This window comes from Nicotiana tabacum, chromosome 14 (assembly GCF_000715075.1).
Source record: "Nicotiana tabacum cultivar K326 chromosome 14, ASM71507v2, whole genome shotgun sequence".
Lineage (NCBI taxonomy): Eukaryota > Viridiplantae > Streptophyta > Magnoliopsida > Solanales > Solanaceae > Nicotiana > Nicotiana tabacum.
Genome location: NC_134093.1, coordinates 77,530,549 through 77,553,620, shown reverse-complemented (window position 1 = coordinate 77,553,620; position 23,072 = coordinate 77,530,549). Strand labels below are relative to the sequence as shown.

At 38.5% G+C, this 23,072-nt stretch overlaps 1 protein-coding gene across 1 annotated transcript; it reads left to right on the top strand.

Moving 5' to 3' along the window:
* The first annotated feature begins 3,667 nt into the window (after positions 1-3,667).
* Positions 3,668-6,790, top strand: LOC107764056 (protein REGULATOR OF FATTY ACID COMPOSITION 3, chloroplastic). Its single transcript, XM_075229679.1, has 5 exons — positions 3,668-4,080; positions 4,666-4,720; positions 4,831-4,887; positions 5,796-5,873; positions 6,240-6,790. The coding sequence occupies exons 1-5, from the start codon at positions 3,802-3,804 to the stop codon at positions 6,707-6,709; spliced, it is 939 nt and encodes a 312-aa protein (XP_075085780.1). The 5' UTR covers positions 3,668-3,801; the 3' UTR covers positions 6,710-6,790.
* The last annotated feature ends 16,282 nt before the right edge of the window (positions 6,791-23,072 follow it).

Genomic DNA, 23,072 nt, shown 5'->3' with positions numbered 1-23,072 from the left:
CGTCACTTCGAATCTGAAAAAAATAATCAATCATAGAGACTACGAAGTCCAGATTTGATTAAATTGTTAAGATCCTTGTGAAAACATTTGTAAGGCACGTATAAAGTCTTCACAAGTCGGCCAAGTTGTCTATATACAAAAATTTCTACATGATTGATTACAAACGTAAAAAATTAAGAACTAAGCTTCCTGATCATCCTCAGGGGCATTTGCTTCTCTGTCAGGCTCTTCCCCATCCTCGGATCCGCTCTTGCTATCGTCATCATCATCATCATCACCATCAGAAGCCAAGGCTTCAGCTTCAGCTTCGAGCTCTTTAGCCTTTTATATTTCTTCAGTAAGGTCGAAACCTCGAGCGTGTATCTCCTCGAGGGTCTCCCTCCGAGACCTACATTTAGCAAGTTCAGCTATCCAATGTGCTCTAGTGTCAGCAGTATCCGCCGCCTCTCGTGCCTCCATCTGAGCAGCCTCAAAATCAGCCCAATACACCGCAATGGACTTATCCGCCAAGATTTTTGACGACTCAACCTCTGGCTTGGCCTCAGCAAGCCGAGCTTCAAGCTCCTTGATCCTCTTAGCTTGAGCCGAACCCTTTTGCTTGATGTTTCGAAGCTGAACATTGGCCGATAATAAGTTGGTCAAAATGGTCTCTTTTTCCGCAGCCAGGCGGTCGATAGTCTCCTTCCACCGATTATATTCAGCTTTGATTTGATCAACTTCTTTCCGAAGTGACCTGATCTTTTCAACCTTTTGCTGCAGCTGAGACAACGAAGGGTTAACTTCCACAGTTGAGTCAAACCCATACTTTAACAGAACGAGGCTCACCTGCTTATCGAGTTCGACCTCTTCTTCACGAGCCTTAGCCAAATCCGCTTGGAGGTCCTTTATAGCCTCATCCTTTTGGCTGCAAAGAAGCCGCAGGGCGTCTCTCTCCCCCGAGACCTTCTGAAGCTCGACCTCATACTGGCTAAGGTCGACTCGAAACCTACTAATGGCCTGCACAGTAGGAAAAGAACACGAGTCAAGTCTGGAAAAGAACAAAGAAACCAAGTATAGTAAAATCATTACCCGAGTAATGAAACATTGGGCCTCTTCTAGTAGAAGAGAAGCGTCACCAATATCGGAAGCATCATCGACTCCAGTAAAGCAATCCCGAAAGGGATCCCCTACACTAGAGCTTCCGCCCATATCGGGGGTCTTCAATTCTCGATCTTCCTTTAACGCCTCCTCAGAAAAGGTTGGAAGGGAAGGCGAATGACCCACTGTCATAGCACCAAGCTAATCACTCGGGGCGCTCCGATCAAGACTCGGGATCCCGGGGCCAACCCCGACTGGTACAGCCGCTATCGGCTCAGGAGCTTTGGTGACTTCGATAGCTCTCGCAGATTGGATCATCAAAGCCGAGGCACCACCTTCTTCTTCTTCTTCTTCTTCTTCTCTCAGTCGTTGGACCGAGTCAATCGGAAGAGCAATTGCCTTCCTCCTTACCCTTCGAGTTTTGGACTTGGGGTCCTCTGACCGAGAGGCAGCTTTTCGCTTCTTATCTTTCCCCGGTTTCGGGACCGGGGACTTGGTTCCTTCTTCACCGCTCGAAGGCCTCAAAGAGGTATCCTTGGTTACACCTGCATGAAAGGAAATCGGTAACGAATGGAGCGCAAAGAACACTTCGAAGGAAACGAGAAGTAAAACCTTACCATGATTCTTGGCCTCCCATCTACCTTTTGCCAAATCACGCCAAGCGCGTTCGGCATAAGAGGAAGTCGAGGCTAACTTCCGAACCCAATCCTCGAGGTCGGGCACCGCTTGTGGCATCCAAGAGGAAGCTATATATCAGAGAAAGACATCAGAAAAAATAGGGAAAAGATACGAAAAGCAACGTCTTATAAGAACCACTTACGGTCGAAATTCCATTCCTCGGGGAACGACATCTTCTCTTCCGGAATAAGGTCACGGGTCCTCACCCGAATATAACGGCCCATCCAACCCCGATCCGTGTCTTCATCGATGCTCGACATCAAAGCCTTCGATGCCCGACGATGAATTCTGATTAGTCCTCGAAAGATTTGAGGCCGATACAATCGTATGAGGTGATTCAGGAAAAAATCCAGCCCCCCGGCTTTGATGGAGAAGAAGCGAAGTAGGATTACTATACGCCATAGAGAGGGATGAATTTGACCGAGGGTGACTTGATATCTTTTGCAAAAATTAATGATCACCGGGTCGACGGGACCCAATGTAAAGGGATAAGTGTAAACACTTAAAACTCCTCCACATGGGTGATGACGCTCTCTTCGGGGGATGGAATTTGCAACACAACCTCGGAACCCCAGTTGCAGTCTTTCCTAACGGCCTCGAGATGACCCTCCACTATAGAGCACATGTACATCGACACGTGCTCGTATCGACCAGGAACAGATGAAGGATTCTCAACCTTAAAATCGATCTTCAAAGTACACGGTCCGGGAACATAGTCATAGGTGGACGGCTCCATCGGCGCCTTGTCGCCGGACGGCCGTGAAGAAGAAGCTTTCTCATTCTGAGGTACAGTTTTCAAAGTTTTGGCCATTGATATGAGAGGAAGAAAGGCAAAGGAAAGTGAAAAATTGACGACACCAAAACTCTGGTGTAGATGGCTCTGCAAGCGACGAGATAGAGAGAAAAGATAAGAAAATTTGGGGGAGTGAATGCGTAAAAGTGGTAAATGTTAGATGGAAGGGTTATTTATAGGCTCGCATCATGACGGTTCAATATGAGAGGTGGTCGACCGCCATCTGACAAGCATTAAATACCTTGAAAGACTAAATCGATGGGACAGCTATCATATACGTCATAATCGATCCCTGTTAAAACGTCAGCTTATAACCCGATCGAACCGTCGAAAATCATATCGATTCTCACCGCATCCTTCGTGAGAAACGAGAGGACTATCTGTATATGGTCGAAATAGATTTCGGCCTTCCTACGTTCGATCGAGTTCAAGTGGTAAGAACTCGAAGTGGAATTTTGGGAGTGAGCTCCGAAGACAGTACTAACGAGCCTCGAGTCCGAAGGCTGCTCGAGGAGTCGGCTCGATAACCTTATCGAGCCCGTGACCAAATCGATCCGCAAGGTATTGCTTCGAGGTCGAAAATGCGCGACGCCCATCCCGAAGGTCGAACTCGAGCCAAGACCGAAGGGCTCGACCCAGTAACGAGTTCGAGCCAGTATCGAGCTCACAGACAAGAGCCGTTGCAACCGCACCAAGAGAGAGAATCTTGGCGGGAATGAGGAAGAGACAAATTATCATGGGTCCTCCACTATATGCTTTATTTTATTATTTTTTGTTATAAATAAAGTAGTGACCCTCTACTATAAAAGGGGATACTTGTAAGCTATGGACAAACACACTGAATACACTGGAACAAAAGATATCTTCTTGTACTTGTTTTACTTCATTTTATTCATTTTTTCTGATTTATTATTCTCACTGTCATAGTCAAGAATATTCGTATTGCTATCTCTCTATACGATTTGTATCAAAGGGTATCACGTATCCTTAGAACCATACATAAATTTAACGTTATCCGATTTTTCGGGTAAACAAACACTTAGGTGCCGGGTTCAAATCTCATCAAAAAACCATTCTCACGTCTTCGCTACTTTTTTTCATTCGCCGATAGTATTCCCGTCCAAGATAAAAGAAAAAGGATTTTAAAAAGGAGGATGAATTAAAGGTATCATATAGATAAATTTGGTGTTTAGCATTCAGTTTAATTCCTGAAAACCCTATCCTCTCTACGATTGTTTTCTTATCAAAAAAAAATGGACTCCCTTCTTCTTACCTTTTCCCCTGATATCGGAAATTTGCTCAGCTCCTCCTCTCCTTTCTCTAAATGTTATCCTTCCATTTCTTCAGCAAATGGGCACTCTTCTTTCTTCCTATATTTTCTCCACAAGAACCCATCCTCACAGAAACTTAGGACCTCAGTTGTTTCTTCAGCATCAAACAAGAAGAAGAAGAAGAAATCTGATTCCCATAGCTTTGTTCCTAAACCCGATGAAGCCACTGGTCCTTTTCCTGAAGCTGTGCTCCTTAGAGAGGTTACTTCCTTACTCATAATCTCCCCCTCCCCCCCCCCCCCAAGTAATTAGAATTTTTAAAAAAAAACATTCTTGCTTGAGCAAATTTTGTATATTAATTATAGTTTTAATTTACACCCATATGTAATTTTGGTTTGTTTGTCCGGAATTCTGAACAATCTTTGAGCCTCGCCCATTTCAAAATTGTTACTTATTTCCTTAAAAAGATTGAGAAAAAAGAATAAAAATATGGAAAAGATTGACTTTTTATTGGGGTTACAGCAGTGGACTAGTTTGTGGTAATGGTTGCACATGTTTAAATTTTTCTTGCTTATATGTATGAATTTTTATGTAATTTGAACCCTTTGAATATTGCAATTTATTCAATTTTTCAGAGGAAAACGAATTGAGAACGCTTTCAAACATATTACGATTTCCTTAAAAATTTTGAAAAGAAAACAATAATGATAATCTTAGTGGGTACACCAGTGGACTAGTTGGCGGTTAAGGGCAGGACATAAGTCCAATTTTCTTTTGCTTATGTATATGAGTTTTGATTTGATTTGAACCCTTTCACTTTGAAAATGCACTTTTAAAATTTTGCAGAGGAAGGTCCAAGAAGACGGTAGACTTCTACCTGAGTTTGCAGATGCTGAAGAGAGTAAGTCATTATTTGGTTACGAATGACACGTTGCCCATTGATATCTTATTATGTGAATACTTTTCATTCTTTAGAGGCTGACGTCACTAAACTTTGGGTCTAATTTGCAGAGGAACTTTTTGAGGCTCTAAATCTGCAGCTGGAGAGTGATCTGAATGTGGAACAGAGTAAGTATGAGCTTCATATCTAAAATAGAAAAATGCTTAAACTTATAGATAGTAGCTGGATATGTTGTCTTCTTTTCTTTCTGCATTTCTTCTTCTAGGAAGGATGGTGGAAGCAAAGAATCCATATAAGGGATACCAAATAGTTGTGATTCATTGTTGGGAAATGTGTTATGGTTACAATTAGATTAGGTTTGGGCAGAGGTAAGTGTGAGTTTGGAGAACCTTCTACTTTTGGTGACCAGTATCTTTATGAAACTGTCCAAATATTACGAAGTATATATAGATGATTCATACCACTAATTCCAATTACTTCTGAATTTGAGACTTATTTGATTGATTGATAGAATATAGGACGAAAGGTGGAATACTCATAGATTACTCAGTGGATGGGAAATGTGTTGTGAATTAGCATTTTGGATTCTGTGCAACATGTCATCTGCACAATAATATCTGTGTTGCTTGTTAGTGCAAGTAGAAGGAGATGCTTTAGATTGTGTTTTGTTCAACTGAGCTAAGGAGTGCTGAGCTGCCAATGGCTAGAATCTGTTATTGGCTCAGGTATTTAATGTTTTGTTTCTTCCAAGTTCCACCTATCTATGAATGAGCTTCGGGAATCTGTCGCCTACTTTTCTTGAAGACTCACCTGTAAGATTATAGACCACCCTCTTTATAGTTGAGAAGTTGACACCAGATTCTTGGTCGTTGGAAGCTAAAATATAAGATTGTATCAGATTAAAGTAGCTTGCCAGGTCTCATGAATTCTTGCTAATATTGCTTGTACATGTTGATTAACTCACTAAATGGAATTGAAAGAGTGCAGCAAAATTAGCTTGAAATCTATTGTTATGTCTCCATTCTTTTCCTATCAATTTATAGTTGAAATGATCTATTGACTTCCCTGTGTGCAGTGAGACACTATGAAGTGGTATTTCTGATTCATGAGGATCGTGCAGACGAGGTCGAGAGTGTGAACACGAAAATTCAAGGTTAGCCGTCCCTTTTTCATATATCAACCATCTATTTGTTCTACAAAAGTTCGGTTTTTGCTGTGTGTTGTCAAATGTGATAGTGTGTTTACCAAGTTCTTTTGTTAAACTTATATAACACTTCATTCCCTTTTGGAAAGAGATGAGAATGGTGGAAATCATGTCAAAAGCTAGTATTTCAGAAGTGGTTCCAATCTACCACATGATGCAACAACCACAGTTCTGCTCTCTTGATCCCCTATTCTCTAAAAAATGATAGCTTTTAGTTTCCTAAACATCATCACTTTTTCCCTGTGATTTACATTTCTGTTTTCTACGTGGTGACTAAAATAACCTGAAACTTCTGACATTTTTATAAACATGCAGAATTTTTGAAAGAGAAGAAAGGAAAGTTGTGGAGATTCAGTGACTGGGGTATGCGTAGACTGGCATACAAGATTCAGAAAGCATCACGAGCTCATTACATTTTGATGAATTTTGAGTTGGAAGCCAAATGGATTAACGATTTCAAGAGCATGCTTGACAAAGATGAGAGAGTCATACGACATCTAGTGATGAAGCAGGACAAGGCAGAAACCGAGGATTGTCCTCCTCCTCCTGAGCTCCATACCTTGCGTGCTGGTATGGATGATGAAAATGAAGAGGACATGGATGATTTTGATGACTATGAGGAAGACGATTTGGAGGGTGAGGATGACATTGATATGGGAATGTATGATGATGATACTGATGGTGTTATTCTCGTGGATGTTGACGATAATGTAGATGGTTGGGACAGTAGAAACAGTCAGCAAATTAATACACACAAGATAGGACAAAGGAAAGTGAGTGTGTGAAAATTAGTTAGTACTTATTTTGCTCACTATCTTGGAATTTTGATTACTTATAATTTTATCATTAGATTATAGTTTCCTGAAGTTGGTTCTTGGTTTTTACGAGGCACCCCTTCCCGCTTGACTTTTTTTTTGAACCTGTCCAGCTAAAGGAGACTTTGATAATCCATCCTATAATGCCATGGTCCATGTTCATATGGTGGCTAAATGCTCTACGTGAATCCACTGTTCAAAGATATCACACCAAAGTTGTACAATTAAGACCACAGTGTTGGTGGTTCTCAATATGGGTTTGTTCTATTTATCGTATTGGAGGTTATTGTCACGCTCCAAAATGGATTGTTACATGGCTGGCACCTAGTACTACCAACTTGCACCGAGTGAACCATTAAAGTATAAAGCAAACCCAATTTGTTCTCATATATTTCAATTCATTTAGTTAGTGACAATATTAAATGATACAAGTGAGGTGTTCTTCATTTGATTTAGAGTATCGAAACATAATCCAAGACATAATTAAGAATGTCATTCGTGAAGCCATCTGAGAACCCACAACCCAAAATTATAACACAGCTCATCTATGGAGCCTCTAGGACGCTATAAATGAATAGATAATAAAAACTAGAGCACAACGTGATCCCACGATCTCAAAACGGGCTCACCAAAAGTGAAGGGTGCAGGAATCCTAGTTCGCTTCCGGACCATCCTGTTTCTAACCATGTTAAGTTGTATAAGGAAAATGTTACTTAGTTGGGCCATTCTTTCTTTTCCTTTATTTCTTTTGTATTGGGCCCAGAAGCCCACAACTGTATTTATGAACGTTTATTTCAGTCATTGGGTCGGTTTTAGTTTTTGGCCCATATATGGTATGTGTAATTGAATATTTTTTTCAGTTAGTTGAGCATTTTTCCAAAAGACAGAAGCTAGAAGCTTCCTTTCTCTTTCCCTCCGTATATCTCCAATCCTAGATAGTTCCTTGTAGATTTACTTCGAATTCAAACTTTATCATGGTATCAGAGCCCAGATCTAGCTAGATCGGGTGATTACAAGTCGACTGATGTTACCCTCGAACATTTTCGCCGGAGTTTTGCTCTTCCGCGGCGATCTGCCTTCTTTTGAAATTTCCCGTTTGATTTTCTCCGGTGATAACGCTTAAATTCGCGTGTTTGTTTTTGGTAGAGATTGTTCGTGTTGTTCTTCGACCGAAGTGAATCGAAATTTCAGAGTAAGATTTCTCAACCTAGGATTTGAAAATTTCTGCACCGGTACGCTTCAGCTAAGGTTTTGACGTGGTTTCGTCTTCGTTTCTCTATAGAAGGCCGTTGTTCCTTCCGGTTGCAAAGGAAATTGGTAACCCTAATCACTTTCTCTTTATTGCATGTGTAGATTTTCTGTTGATTGTGTATAAAAATGACAAATGACAATAGTTCTCCGTCTGAGTTGCTTACTGGTCGCTCTACTTCTTCTCGTTCTGTGTTTCATGAGGACGACTATACTCACCCATGTCATCCCTTCTATGTGCATCCATCTAACGTGTTGGGGTCTTCACTAGTTTCTGTGCCTTTTGATGGCACTGGTATGGGAGTTAGAGACGAACTATTCTTGTAGCTTTGTCTGTTAGAAATAAATTGGATTTCATAAATGGATCCTCAATGAACCCGCCTGACAGTTCTTCCTTGACGAGACAGTGGCAGAGGTATAACGATTTAGTCGTATCATGGTTAACCAACTCTTTGTCCAAAGACATTGCTCGTAGTGTTGAGTACTCCGAACTTGCCAAAAATATTTGGAGTGAGTTGGAGGAAAGATATGGTCAGGCTGATGCTGCAAGAGTATTTGAGCTTAAAAAGGAATTAGCTCACATCTCTCAAGGCTCTCTTGATATAGCGTCCTATTTCAATAAGATAAAGCAATTATGGGATGAAATTGATGCTTTGTCAATTAGTAGAGTCAGGTCTTGCAGCAACTGTGATTTTAAATCTGATTATCAGAAGGATGATGATGTCCAAAATGTGTATTAATTTTTGATGGGTCTCAATGATACATATGTGCAAACTAGTGTCACACCTCTTTTTTCCCACGCAACCCTTATTACGAGGTTGGGTTAGAAGAGTTTTTCCAATTAAAGTGATGATTTGAAAAGGGATTATTTATTATTTGGAGTCGCCACTTAGAATTGAGTTTTGGTGTTCCAAGTCACCTTTTATTTGAATCCCTCATCAAACGGAAGATTTGACTCCTTATTTATGGTCTACAAAAATAGAAGACTGAGTAAGGAATTCTGTTGACCGAGAGAAAGGTGTGAGGCACCCCTCGAGTCCCGTGGTTCTAGCGCGGTCGCTTTTATTGACTTATGTCCGGCTTAAATTAATTTTTGGCTATTCTTGTATTGTACTGGTTATGGTTTGCCTATTATCACTTAATTAATTATTATATTTTATTAATTGTGTTCACTAATATGCGGTACACACACAAGGTACTTCTTTAAAATTAAATGTTAAACCAAGGTACAGAATGTACACGTGGTTATAACATAATTATTTTAAATTTAAAGGTATCAAGGCACGGAATGCGCACATGATCCTTTTATTATTTAAGCATATCAATCCAAGGTTCGGGTATGAACACATGGGTTAATATTTAAAGTACATCTAAAGTTTTTCTAGTGTTTTAGAGTATTTCATTTGTTTTGTCTCTTTCAGATTCGAGATATTTATTTGTATAATTTTATTATTATTACTTATTACAACAAGTCTTAAATTAATTCATGATTCACCTCGCTACCTTATAAATATTTTTACCACTCCAATTATTTATTCTTTGAAATAGCTAATTCGTAAACCCTATATGTACTTCACAAAAAAATCTTGTAAATTGGCAAACTTAATCTTCTATCTAAACCAAAATTATTAAATTATTTCCGAACCTGTTTCGCGCGACACAAATTACACAACATAACAAAAGAACTATTAAATTTCAGTGATAGACGAATGAATGGATAGATACATTTAAAGGAGAACCTTTTAGAAACTCCATTTGTCCTAACTATATAGAAATGAAGTTCGAGAGTCTAAATAATTGACTATTGCATCCATGACCTTAAACATAATGTAATGTAATGAACTTTTTGTACGTATGAAAAATAAAATGCATCATAAAGTTAAACTAAATAGTATTCACAAAATTGGAATTACGTCTAGGAGGTATGCTAGTTCAAAAAAAAAAAAAAGAATGTGACAACATTAATGGTAGGGAAGCAGTCATCACACTTTGAGCCTCAACTATTTCTAATTGGCACGACATTTCTATCCAACCCACTTCAACTTTTGGTAAGTCTTTTGTTCTGGTTACTTCACTTGGTTTTAATTAGGAAGGAATAAAGTACGAATTTGAATTTTTAAACGAGATAGTCATAAAGTTCATATGGTATTAGTAATGTTAAACTTTATGAGTCTGTTTGCACAAGTGAGTTCTGTCTTTATGTCTGAGGCTTTGGTTTTTTCTTGGGTTGACTTTTTCATATATTCACAAAGTTAATAACACATTCACAACATATTCTTTATATACAGACCTAATTATAAACTATCAACATGGGAATTATTTTTAATGTTCACCACATTAATTCCTCTATACACATATAAACACACTTAATTGAAAAATTAAATATTTTGTAATGTCATCATAAGAGATAAATAAGATCGGCAAGAATGATATTAAAAATAAAAAAAACTTCGAAAGATGATTATTAATTAATAACATGATTCCTGAAATATCTAAACTTAACTATCAATGAAAATATTATTTTAGGCCATGAGTAAAAGTTTGGTAATCAAATTTATATTGAACCGACACCCAAACAAATATTCAATTCACTCTAGTTCGAAAAAAAAAACTCAAAACAACTCAAAGATACAGAAAATGGAAATCAAACGATGAAGCCAAAATTAATCAGAACCAACAACTTTCATGTTGATGATGAAAATTTGAATATTACCTTTTTTGTGAAGCTTTTTACAATAAAATCACAACGCGATCTACTGATTTCCAAAGCTAGCAATGCTAACTTTTTAGAACCTCGAATTCTGAACCGCGAACGAAATCTCGAACTACATCTTTAGGTTCAATAACTGAGCCAAACTTTTCTTTCTGAGTGAATTTTTTTTACTATAAGAGAATAGTCTTTTCTCTTAGTTGCTGAAAAAATTTTATAATCAGATTTTTTCCTTCTCCCTTGATTTTTTCTTTTTTTGCTCCCTTTACGTTTTTCTTTATAGGGAATCATATATAGTTTTTGTTCCCCCCATTTGAAATGGGAGAACGTGATTGACATTGTGTGTATGTGCATATAGAAATGTGAGGGAGTGGGGGTGAGGCGTTAGTGAAGTGGGGAAGTGGGGAAGTGGGGAAGTTGGGAATTGATGCAGATTAGATTTTATGTTTTCGTTAGTTAGGTTTTTTTTTTAAAAAAAAAAACTTTTTGTAACCCATTTATATATAAATATATTAACCGACTTACTTTTAGACATAAAGAAACTATATAAATAAAAAAATCCAATATTTACACTATAGTTTAAATTATACAAAGAAGATATAATAGTTTACTTATTACAATTCTAACTAAAAGATACCCCATATATATATATATATATATATGTACACATATATTTGTGAATATTTTTTTTTGTAAATAGAAAAATAAAATCTATACTTTAAGAATGTGAGTATTTTTTTTAAAAATTAAATCGAATAAAATCTATTAAGAGTAAGATAAAATATTAAAACATCAAGATTAGACCTAAAAAAAATATTTACACTAAAATAATATATAATTAGAGTGTGGTCAAAAATTAGTTGTTCACAACTAGGAGTAACATCTTTATGATTAAATCATTCCCTTCTGTGAGCACTGTCTACAGTATCTTGTTGTCAGACGAGAAGCAGAGGCAGGTTTCTACCTCTCCTCAGTTTCTCCCTACATCTGCTTCTTTCAATGTTGGGGTGTCCAAACAAGGGTTTCCCTCCAAAGTCAATTTTGATGCTCAGAAATCACCTGTTAGCAAGTATTGTAAGAAACCAGGTCATACTATTGATAAGTGTTACAAGCTGCATGGGTATCCTCCTAATTTCAAATTTACAAAGGGGTCTGGAAGTAGAAAGACTACAGCTCATGTTGAAGTCAATTCTCCTGGTCCTCCTGCTAGTGTGGTTTCTAATATGGGTCCTGAGTCTGTCAAATCTTCTGAATCTAGTACTGTTTCAATGGTTCCTGGTCTCACACAAGATCAATTCTCCCAGCTGATGATGTTGCTACAACATAATCTCATGTTTCTGATGATTCCTCCTCTACTCCTACTCTTATGGTTTCTGCTAACTTTGTTGGTAAGCTGTTATCAGAAAGTATTTTGCTCAAGTCATGTATGTTGTCACAAGTAAATAGTTTTGTTTGGATTATAGATTATGGAGCATCTGATCATATGACCTCACATAAAGACCTACTCTTTGACTTACAAACTCTACCAGTGCCTTGTCTAGTTTCTCTTCCTAATGGCTATAAAGTGAAAGTTCATTTAGTGGGATCTTTGACCTTATTCCCAAATTTCACAATTCATCATGTTCTTTATGTTCCTTCTTTCCAATATAATCTCATATCTGTTCATAAATTACTAGATCAATACAATGGAATTGTTCTGTTTACTAGAACTCTTTGTGCTATACAAGCCCCTTCTCTGAAGATGCCTCTGGTTCTTGGTAAACTGGATCACAATCTCTACAAGCTTCTCCTACCTCCTGTTGCTTCTGACAGTGCCACATCCATCTCTTCTTATATTGATAATTCTTCTTTTGTTTCTCATGTCTGTGCTTTACCTGAAACAAATAAAGTTGTAAAAGCTATTACAAATGTAAGTGTTGCTGCTTCTGATGAGAGACATGTGACTACTGATGTAAATTTGAATGACATAAATAAAATGGATGTGGTTTGGCATTATAGACTTGGGAATGCTCCTTTTTCTAAAATGAAACATATTCCTAAGCTTGGGTTATTACTGTCTTCTAAGCAATCCTTTTCTTGCCCAATATGCCCTCTAGCCAGGAAAACTAGATTACCCTTTCCTGATAGCAGTATCCAAACCACAAAACCTTTTCAGTTAATACACATTGATACCTGAGGACCTTATCATTCACCTACATATACAGGGTCCAGATATTTTATAACCATTGTTGATGACGTTTCAAGAGCCACTTGGACCCATTTGATGGGAGCCAATAGCAATTCCTTTGACCTTCTAAAAGCCTTTATTGCTATGACCGAAACCCAATTTCAATTGAAGGTTCAAAATGTACAGAGTGATAATGCCCTAGAATTAGGATCCAGCACTGTGGGGTCCATATTCTTTTCTGAAAAAGGAATTTTACATCAGACCACTTGTCCTCATACACCACAAACAGAATGGAGTTGTGGAAAGGAAGCACAGACATCTTCTAGAGACTGCTAGAGCCCTTCTTTTCCAATCTGGCCTCCCCATTAGATTCTGGGGAGATTGTGTTTTAACTGCAACATACTTGATTAATAGATTTCCTTCTAGTGTCTTAAAGGACAAAAGCCCATATAAAGTCCTGTATAACAAACTCCTAACTTACTCCTATCTTAGAGCTTTTAGTTGCTTGTGCTATTCCACTATTCCAAAACCTCATAGAGATAAGCTACAACCTAGAGCTATTCCTTGTGTATTTTTAGGATATCCCTTTGGAAAGAAAGCCTACAAGCTATATGACTTGCAGAATAAAAGCTGTTTTGTTTCTAGAGATGTTGTATTTCATGAACATATATTCCCTTTTCTTAAATGCGATTCTGATTCTCCTACTATGACTAAATTTCCATTTTCTGCCTGTTTTGATCACACTAATAAGCAAACTTCTACTTCATCTCATGATTACTTCTTTCCTATACAACCTGAAGTACCTAATCCCTTTCCTAATCCTAGAATTTCCCCTGCTCCTACAGTGCCTGGGGATATTTCATTCTCTTCTCCTGGCTCTTCTTCTTCTCCTAATTTACCTTCTTCTCCACAACCTGAATCTGTCCTTCTTCCTTACAACCTTGAATCTAATTTTCCTCCTTTAAGGAGATCCTCTAGACCTCATAATCCTCCTACTTACTTGCAGAATTATATCTGCACAATCCCATCTACTTGCTCCAGATCTGCAAATTCATCTATCACAACTACCTCTAGTGAACCTCATGTCTTTGAACCAAATACCTATTCTCAGGCAGCAGCTATCCCTGAGTGGCAAAAAGCTATGAGAAAAGAGTTTGAGGCATTTGAGGCAAATGGAACTTGGGATATAGTTGAATTACCCAAAGAAAAGAAACCAATTAGTTGCAAATGGGTATATAATATTAAGTACAAAGCTGATGGGAGTATAGAAAGATATAAAGCTAGACTTGTGGTGAGGAGTGACACACAAGTTGAGGGCATAGATTTTCATGAAACTTTCTCACCTGTTGTTAAAATGTCCACTGTGAAAACATTAGTTGCTGTAGCTGTTAAACGAAATTGGCCTTTATTTCAACTAGATGTTAATAATGCTTTTCTACATGGGGATTTAGATGAAGAAATATTTATGAAAATTCCACCTAGTCTATCTATTTCTTCTTCCACACAAGCTGTTCCATCCCAATTTTCTTCTACTTCTCTGGTTTGCAAACTAAAGAAATTCTTATATGGTTTAAGGCAAGCATCAAGGCAATGGTATGCCAAATTATCTCACTCTGTCTTCTAGAGGGTATGTGCATTCCCTAAATGATTACTCCATATTTACTAAGGGTTCTGGTGATGATTTGGTAATTTTAGTAGTCTATGTTGATGATATTATCATTACTGGGACAGATTTGTGTGAAATTGCTGCTGTCAAAGCCTTTATCCATGATCAATTCAAGATTAAAGACATATGAAAATTTAATTATTTCTTGGGTATTGAGGTTTTTTATTCTGAGAATGGTGTATTGCTTCATTAGAAGAAGTTTGTCCATGATTTGCTTTCAGAGTTTCACACTTCTGATTGTTCATCTGTGGTGTCTCATCTTGAAAAGCATGAGAAATTAAAGGCAGATTGTGGTGATCCCTTGCCTAACCCAGAGACTTACAGGTGCCTCGTGGGTAAGCTCAATTTTTTAACACATACCAGGCCTGACATTTGTTTTACCGTGCATCATTTGAGCCAGTTTATGCAGAAATCTTGCATTCCTCACATGCAAGCTGTCTTACGGTTACTCCGGTACCTTAAGGGTACTTCTGCTTTTGGTATCTTCTATACCAACTCTTCTGATCTATCTCTTAGTGTTTATTGTGACCGTGATTGGGGTGTTTGCCCGGATAGTAGGAAATCCGTTGGTGGGTTTTGCATATTGCTGGGTGGCAGTCTTGTGGGTTGGAAATCCAAGAAACAATCTGTAGTGTTGTTGTCCTCTGCTGAGGCTAAATATAGGTCCATGAGCAAGGCCACTGCTGAGATAACTTGGATTTGTAGACTCCTTTCAGACCTTGGCATTTTTCTTTCTTCTCCTGTTCGTTTGTTTTATGATAATCAAGATGCCATTCACATTGCTAAGAATCCTGTCTTCCATGAACGCACCAAGTATATTGAGTTGGACTGTCATTTTGTTGGCACCAAGCTGAATGAGGGGCTGCTTCAGTTGCTTCACACTTCTAGTGCTACTCAGTTGGCTGACATGTTCACCAAGCCTTTGGTTGGGGCTGTCCATCATATTCATCTTCGCAAGTTGGGGGTTGTTTCACCCTCCAACTTGCCGGGGGTGTTAAGTTGTATAAGGAAAATGTTACTTAGTTAGGCCATTCTTTCTTTTCCTTTACTTCTTTTGTATTGGGCCCAGAAGCCCACAACTGTATTTATGAACATTTATTTCAGTCATTGGGTCGGTTTTAGTTTTTGGCCCATATAGGTTATGTGCAATTGAACATTTATTTCCAGTTAGTTGAGCATTTTTCCAAAAGACAGAAGCTAGAAGTTTCCTTTCTCTTTCCCTCCATATATCTCCAACCCTAGATAGTTCCTTGTAGATTTACTTCGAATTCAAACTTTATAAAACCAACTGAAAACTCTGACACCATTAAATAAATGATGCTTGAGTACGGATACTCATGTATGCGTCATCACCGCCACTCGTGGTGGGGAAAGATTTATATAAAAGAAAATATGCTAAATGCATGATGGAGATAAATCAAGGGAATAATTTAATTTATTAAAGCTTTTAAATGAAAACATTTCGAATAAACAAGTCAGTAAGGCATCAAGTTTTAAGCACAAGATTCTTTAAAGACACATTCATCTTTAAGGTGTGATAAGCGTCACCTGAATCATTAAGGCATATCAAGTGTTGTTTATTTTTAATCTCAATATCCACTTCTCATAAGTTTCAAATAGTGGCGATATATTCATTCAATTATTAGCCAAGGACAAAACGGTACACAGTCTTTCCACATATGTTTTTGTTTACCCGAAAAATGGATAGAGTTGAATTTATACGTAGTTCTAAGGATACGTGGTATAGCTTGGCACAAATCGGAAAAGTAAGTAGAAATATATCAAATATTGACTGTATAAAAGGATGAAATACAAACCAAATTGAGCAGATAATGATTTATAAACAAGCAAGATGAATTAATGTCCAAGATCAAAAAAGGATAATCTCAACTATATATCAATATAATAATCTTTAGAATGTGAGTGTATCAATGTTTTCTTCGCTGGATGTTCGATGTTGTACCCTTACAGAAATAATAGCCACTCTTTATATAGTGGAAGTACCTACTTTGGATATTATTAAAAATACATAGTGGAGATCCTATGATAGATTAGTTAATTATCTTTTTCTTAATATTTGCCGAGATTCTCTCCCCCAGTGCGGCTACAACGACTCTTTGTCTCTTGGCTCAATCTCGGTCGATGTCGGTATCAGTCGGTCTCTGTGTCTCGAGCTCGATATTGACTCGAGCTCGGTATTGATTGGTCTCTGGATCTTGAGCTCGATATTGACTCGGGCTCGGTATTGATCGGTCTCTAGATGTTGAACTCGATTACTCCACTTCATATCATAGTTTGATTTGGACTCGATCTCGATATTGACTTCGTGCTCGGTATTGATCGGTCCCTGGCTTTAGATCTCATCTCGATATTATGGTGATGACCCTCAATCCATCATGTTCCAATCTCAACTAATTACACGAAGGGAGAAACTGATTTTGACCGTATACAGATATTCCCCTCGTTTCTCGGAAGGGATGTGGCGAGAAACGATATGATTTTCCGAATTCCAACTAGGTGGGCAATGACGTCATCGATGAGCCCGATTATGATGTATGCGATAAATGTCCCATCGGTCCAGTTACCGAGACATTAAATATTTATTAGTCGTTGGTCGGCCACTACCGGTTCTGAACCGTCATTATCAGGCCTATAAATATTCAAATTTTTATTCATATCCAAACTTTTTACCCAAAAGTTTTTCCTCTTCTCTTGTATCTTCTTCAAAATCCCTCTGCTTCATATTCTTTACATCACAAACAAACCCAATTCTCTTTCCTCTCTTCATCAATGGCGAAAACCTCCAAAACGGTGCTGCAAAAAGAGGCCGCTTCTACATCGCGGCCTACAGGCGGCGAGGATGCGGCGGAGCCCCGCCCTGAGGAGTTCGTTCCGGTAGAGTGATCGACTGTCATTGATTTCAAAGTTGAAAAACCTTCTTCGGATAGGGCCGATGTGAGCCAGTCTCGAGGTACCAGTGTTCAATCACCGAGAAAATTCTCGAAAAGTTAAAAAAGGAATGCAGCTGAGGCGACAAGTACATGGTAGTCCCCTCACCCGAAGAATCAATTACTACCCACGTGGAAGGGTTCTTAAGTGTCTATACTTACCCTTTCACGTTGGGTCCATTAGTGTAAGGCCCAGTAAATATTTCCTAATAATTTAAGTTTTTAAAGTGCGCCAACGGTATCTGGGAATAACGTATTTGAGTATTAAAAGAGACCTATGGGATAGAGACACATCATGTTGAATTGATAATGTATGTTTAAGGTGTGTTGGAACATACTAAGGAGTTTTGGGAATGGTAAGAACTTGTGTGGAACAAGTTGGACACATTAAGTGGAAAGGATGTTTCAATTGGCACAAGACCCAACTTCAAATAAATATAAATCCCTCAATATAATGACTTAGGTGGTGTATAACCTATCAAATTAAATCCCTTTGCATCTAGTTTCCAACGCATTCAACCATTTGTCATTTGGATATGTATACAGAATGTTATGACCATTTTACTGGACATGTGTCATATGCGCGGCTAGATGCGCAGCCAAATTTGCGGCCGCGCATATTTGAGAGTTTCTGCCTCAGGTGCGTAGCCAATGTGCGGCCAAATCCGTGGCCATGCATGTAGGAACCCATTAGATACCCCCAAGGACGGGTATAGAGAGGGGCTAAGTCATTCTTCAAGACTAGGGCTTTCTCTCCACCATCCATCCGGCCAAGGCTTCAAATACACATCTAAGGTGAGTTTTTAAGTGTGTTTTTATGATGATTTCACTACTCAATCACTAGTTACAATAAGGTTTTGTATTGGATTCCATAGGATTTCTTCAAAATCTCAAGAACACCACAAAAGTTGACTTTCAAGATTTGGTCTACAAGAGGTAATCTTTCGCCCTTAAACCTACATGCATGGATTGTTAAGTGAATAAATGAGCAAGGAATAAGTACTAGCACTTATGAGATGGTGATTGGAAGCCATAAATACTTAAACTAGATTATTGGGTGTGGTAGAGTTTTTGTAACAAGTTAATTAGTAAAAATTGATAGATGTGAGTTCATTGATGATTATAATGGTGCTAAGAAGGTAGTTAGTAGACAAAGGATGTTGTAGTATCTCTTGTTGGTGGTAAGGAGGTATTGTTGGAGGAAGAAACACCATTACTAGAGGTAGTTCAATTCTATGTACTCTAGGTGTTTGATAAAATGCCAAAATGACCAAAAACCTGGAAATATTTACTAATATTGGTCCAATTGAATTATGTTGATGTAGATTGAAGTTGTAAGAGTAGTTGGTGGTTTTAATATCGCTAAAGAGCTCCATCAAGGTATGTTGGCTAAACTTTCTCTCTAGGAATTGAATTCCATAATGTTTCCGTAAGATCAAGTATGATTGGCTCAAGATTCCTAACTTCTATTTTCCGGGTTATTCCCTATAAATTTGATTATCCCGAATGAGCCTTATGTCGAAAGATAGATGTTCAAAGTATGGGTTGTGTATTAAAATGTTATAGCTTTGAGTCGTGTTTCAATGAAAGATAGTATGCCAAATTGTGTGAGAAAATCTCAATATTCTAAAGACTCTTAATTTCTCATATGTGTATCTAAAGTCTTGATTGGAAATGTCTTATTGTTTATGACCTATAAAGATGGTTGGAAGTGAAATAAGTGAATTGAGGATATAAAGTGTGGCCAACCTGCTAATAGTGAAAGTTATACTTGTGGCCAATGTTGCCAATGAAATAAAATAATGTGAGAAAGATTATGAAATGAGCTTTGACTCAACTATTCCAAAATTGACTTCGATAATATAATTGGCTAAAAGCTTATGAACTCAAGTGATGCCCAAATGTGGTTGTTTTAGCTAATGCTATACTTTGTAAGTATTTTTCAATGTGTTTTGTGTTCTTACACATTCATGAGTGGAAATTGTGTATGCTTTTAACTTGTGCTTCGATTGCCAATCATTTTACTCCATTTATTGGAAAGAAATCAATTGTGTTTAAAGCTTTCATTACTAATGAACTTAAAGTTGTGAATTCCAGAATATTCTACTTGTTGATAATTATGATGATGTTCTATGAAAGGGAAGAAATGAAAGTGTGGAATATGATATATGGCCACAGTGCCATGAATGAATAAGAATATGTATGGCCAGGGAAGCCAATAAAATAATGATGTTGTAAGTAGTTGAAAGTAATTGTGAAGTGATATATGGTGGGAAAGGTTATGAGATGAATGTATTTATACTTATGTTTCCAATGTGTTATAAGATCTTATGCCCTCATGAGGAGAGGCTATAGCGTTCCTAAATATTTTAAATGTTCTTGATGTCCTATGATCACCTATGGCAAGTAGAAGTAAGTGATGGTATGGACATGAAATGTTGCCGTTTGCCAAAATGAGAATTATGAGGTGTTGTATGTCTCTATGGTTTCTATCATAGTATGTATGCTACAAAAATAATTAATGTAAATGAATTCGATGTTAAGTCCCCAAGAATCATGAACATAGCTAATGACCATAAGTTGATAGGAGGGTATATATGAGGTGGAAGAGAGATGTCCTATGCTAAATGATGATAAATCTTATGAAAACGAATTTGGCCCATGTGCCACTGAAATTGGCTTATTGATTCACCATACATGTGCTAATGTAATGAGCGATGTTTCTCCATAATGAGCATGAACATGAAGTGTCTCAATGATCCGGGAACTTAAGATCTTAAAAGTAGTGTTAATCATGTCGCTTTGACTTTATATATTATGGTTATGTGCATAATAATGTGTTATGAACACTGTGAACAGTCTATGAAACGAACATGTGTATTTGCATTGTATATGAAATCCTATGAATGGTCTATGAAACGCATAGGTATATTGTGTACGCAAACACTATGAACGGTCTATGAAACGCACAAGTGTATTTGCATTGTATATGAAATCCTATGAACGGTCTATGAAACACATAGGTATAATGTGTAAGTAAACACTGTGAACGGTCTATGAAATGCACATGTGTATTTGCATTGTATATGAAATCCTATGAACGGTCTATGAAACGCATAGGTATATTGTATAAGTAAATACTGTGAACGGTCTATGAAACGCACATGTGTATTTGCATTGTATATGAAATCCTATGAACGGTCTATGAAACACATAGGTATATTGTGTAAGTAAACACTGTGAACGGTCTATAAAATGCACAGGTGTATTTGCATTGTATATGAAATCCTATGAACGGTCTATGAAACGCATAGGTGTAAGATAAGAGAGGGATATGGATGGTCTGGTGAGACGCATTGTTAATGCAGACATTACGTGCCATTTTCATTGGCCTTGTTTGTACATGTTGTTTCAATTACTTTATATTATGTGTTCCACGTATAGATCATATTGGCATTCTATTTTGAAAGAGGATTTTTAGCTATACATACTAGTGCTATTCGACAGTACTAACGTCCCTTTTGCCGGGGGCGTTGCATCTTTTAATGGATGCAGGTATACTTCTACAGGATGATATGGATCTTTGATAAGGATCTTCTGCGCAACAGATTATGGTGAGCCCGCTACAATTCTAGTGGGCATTTGAGTCTAGTTGGTTTCATGTACTTAGGTATCTATTGTCATAGAAGCTCCATGTACAATGTGGGTCATGTACTTAAGTTTTTGAGTTTCGTCATGTATTTATGTTCACAAATATTTATGAAGCTATGTACCCATCATGAGAGAAATAGAAAATAAAAAAATAAAAAAATAAAACAGTTACGGGCCATTGAGCCAAATGCATTCAAATACGAAAGTCATGATTTAATTATGTTTTGATAAATAAAGCATGAGTTATGATGAGAGGTTGATGTAACGTAGGCTTGCTCGACTGGGTTCACTCGGTTGAGCGCCGGTCGCGCTCCTCGAGTTCGGGGCGTGACAATTAGATCCCGTCATCATCGCTTTTTGCAAAAGATACGACGTGACCCTTGGCCAAATTCATCCTTCATTTTGGAGAATAGTGATTCTCCTTCGATTCTTCTCAAGCAAAATCGAGGGGTGTCTTTTCACCCTCGATCTCCTTATGCACCTTTATAGTCCCCGACTCTATCAAGGAGGGCTGATCAAGCTAGCTCGCCGAGCCACTAAAGCGCCATTCTTGAGTATAGACGAAACTCGCGATCGAGGTTGGATGGGCCGGGTTTTTCGAGTCAAAACCTCGAACCTGATTTCTGCCGCCGATATGCCATTTCCTGAGAAATGGAATATGAGCCGTGAGTATTTGCTTCTTTTTGAGCATTTTAATTTGGGACCGCCTTTCAATTTCTTGATCCACTCTTTCTTTTCTATCACAGCTGTGGCTTAGATGCCAGAACCGATTCCGAACCTTAAATAATAGGTTGAAGGTATCGTTCTGTAGAGACCGTATTTCGAGCGTGCTTGGGTGGAACTATCAAAGGGTCGATGGGAGGCCCGTAGCCATGGTAAGTCTCTTTCTCAGTTTGTTTGTAGCTTGATCTTCTTCATTTACTTACCCCCCTTTCTTCCTTTGTAGGACTCGGGAAAGATGTCGTTATAAGGCCCCTATCTGGTGATGAAGAGGTCCCTGCCCCGAAGCAGGTTAAAGATAGGAAAAGAAAAGATGCACCGAGTTCCCCGGTCTCGGACAAGAAAAACCTGGTGAAGAAAACTCGCAAACCCAATGGGGGCTCTGATATCATGCCTTTGGACTCGGTCCGCCGATTAAGGGATGAGCCCAAAGAAGAAGAAGAGGAGTTAGCCTGTGTGCCGGCTAATGTCGTGATACAACAATCCTCCAAATCAGAGGAGGTTAACAAGGGAGTTCTGGTCGTGATTCCCGAACAAGGGAAAGCCGAGAATGTTCGATCTCGAGCTGAGATGGTCGAGAGAGAGACCGAGGGCAGGACATCTCGGGCAGAAGATATCTGGAGGGTCGAGCTCGGGATAGTCGATATTACTGGATCCCCTCAGATATCAGATGCTATAATCCGTGAGGCCAGCATGTTGGAAGGTCGATCCTATGAGGGCATTCAGGAGCCGACCGATATCCACAATTTTCTGGATGGGATCGAGTCAGCTGCCTCGGAGGAGGTTATCAGGTTTGATGGATTACCGATACCAAAGAAAACATCATGGTCGGGCTCTGCCGGGTCTTCATCGGTTCTGAAACTGGTGGACCGATTCCCGGCCCCGAGTGTTGATCCCGATCGTAGGCGGAGGGTAGTGATCTCTGTCCTATAAGATACCCAAATTTTCTCTCCCCCGTGGGGGTTGCCAGTTATCTTCGGTCCTTGGTGACCGAAGAGGATCAATCAGTGATGAATACGGTAGGACCTGCCTGCCTTTTCAATGAGGCCCAGCATACTCTGAATCGGATAACTTCGATGGCATCTTTGTTGTTTCTCTTATATTTAGATATGTAGTTAATTCTAACATTTTTCCTATGTTTGTAGGCTTCGGTGCTGCATCACGAGGCCTTCCTCCGAATCTGAGAGGAGCATGAGCCTGAGGTTCGGAACCTCACTGAGAAA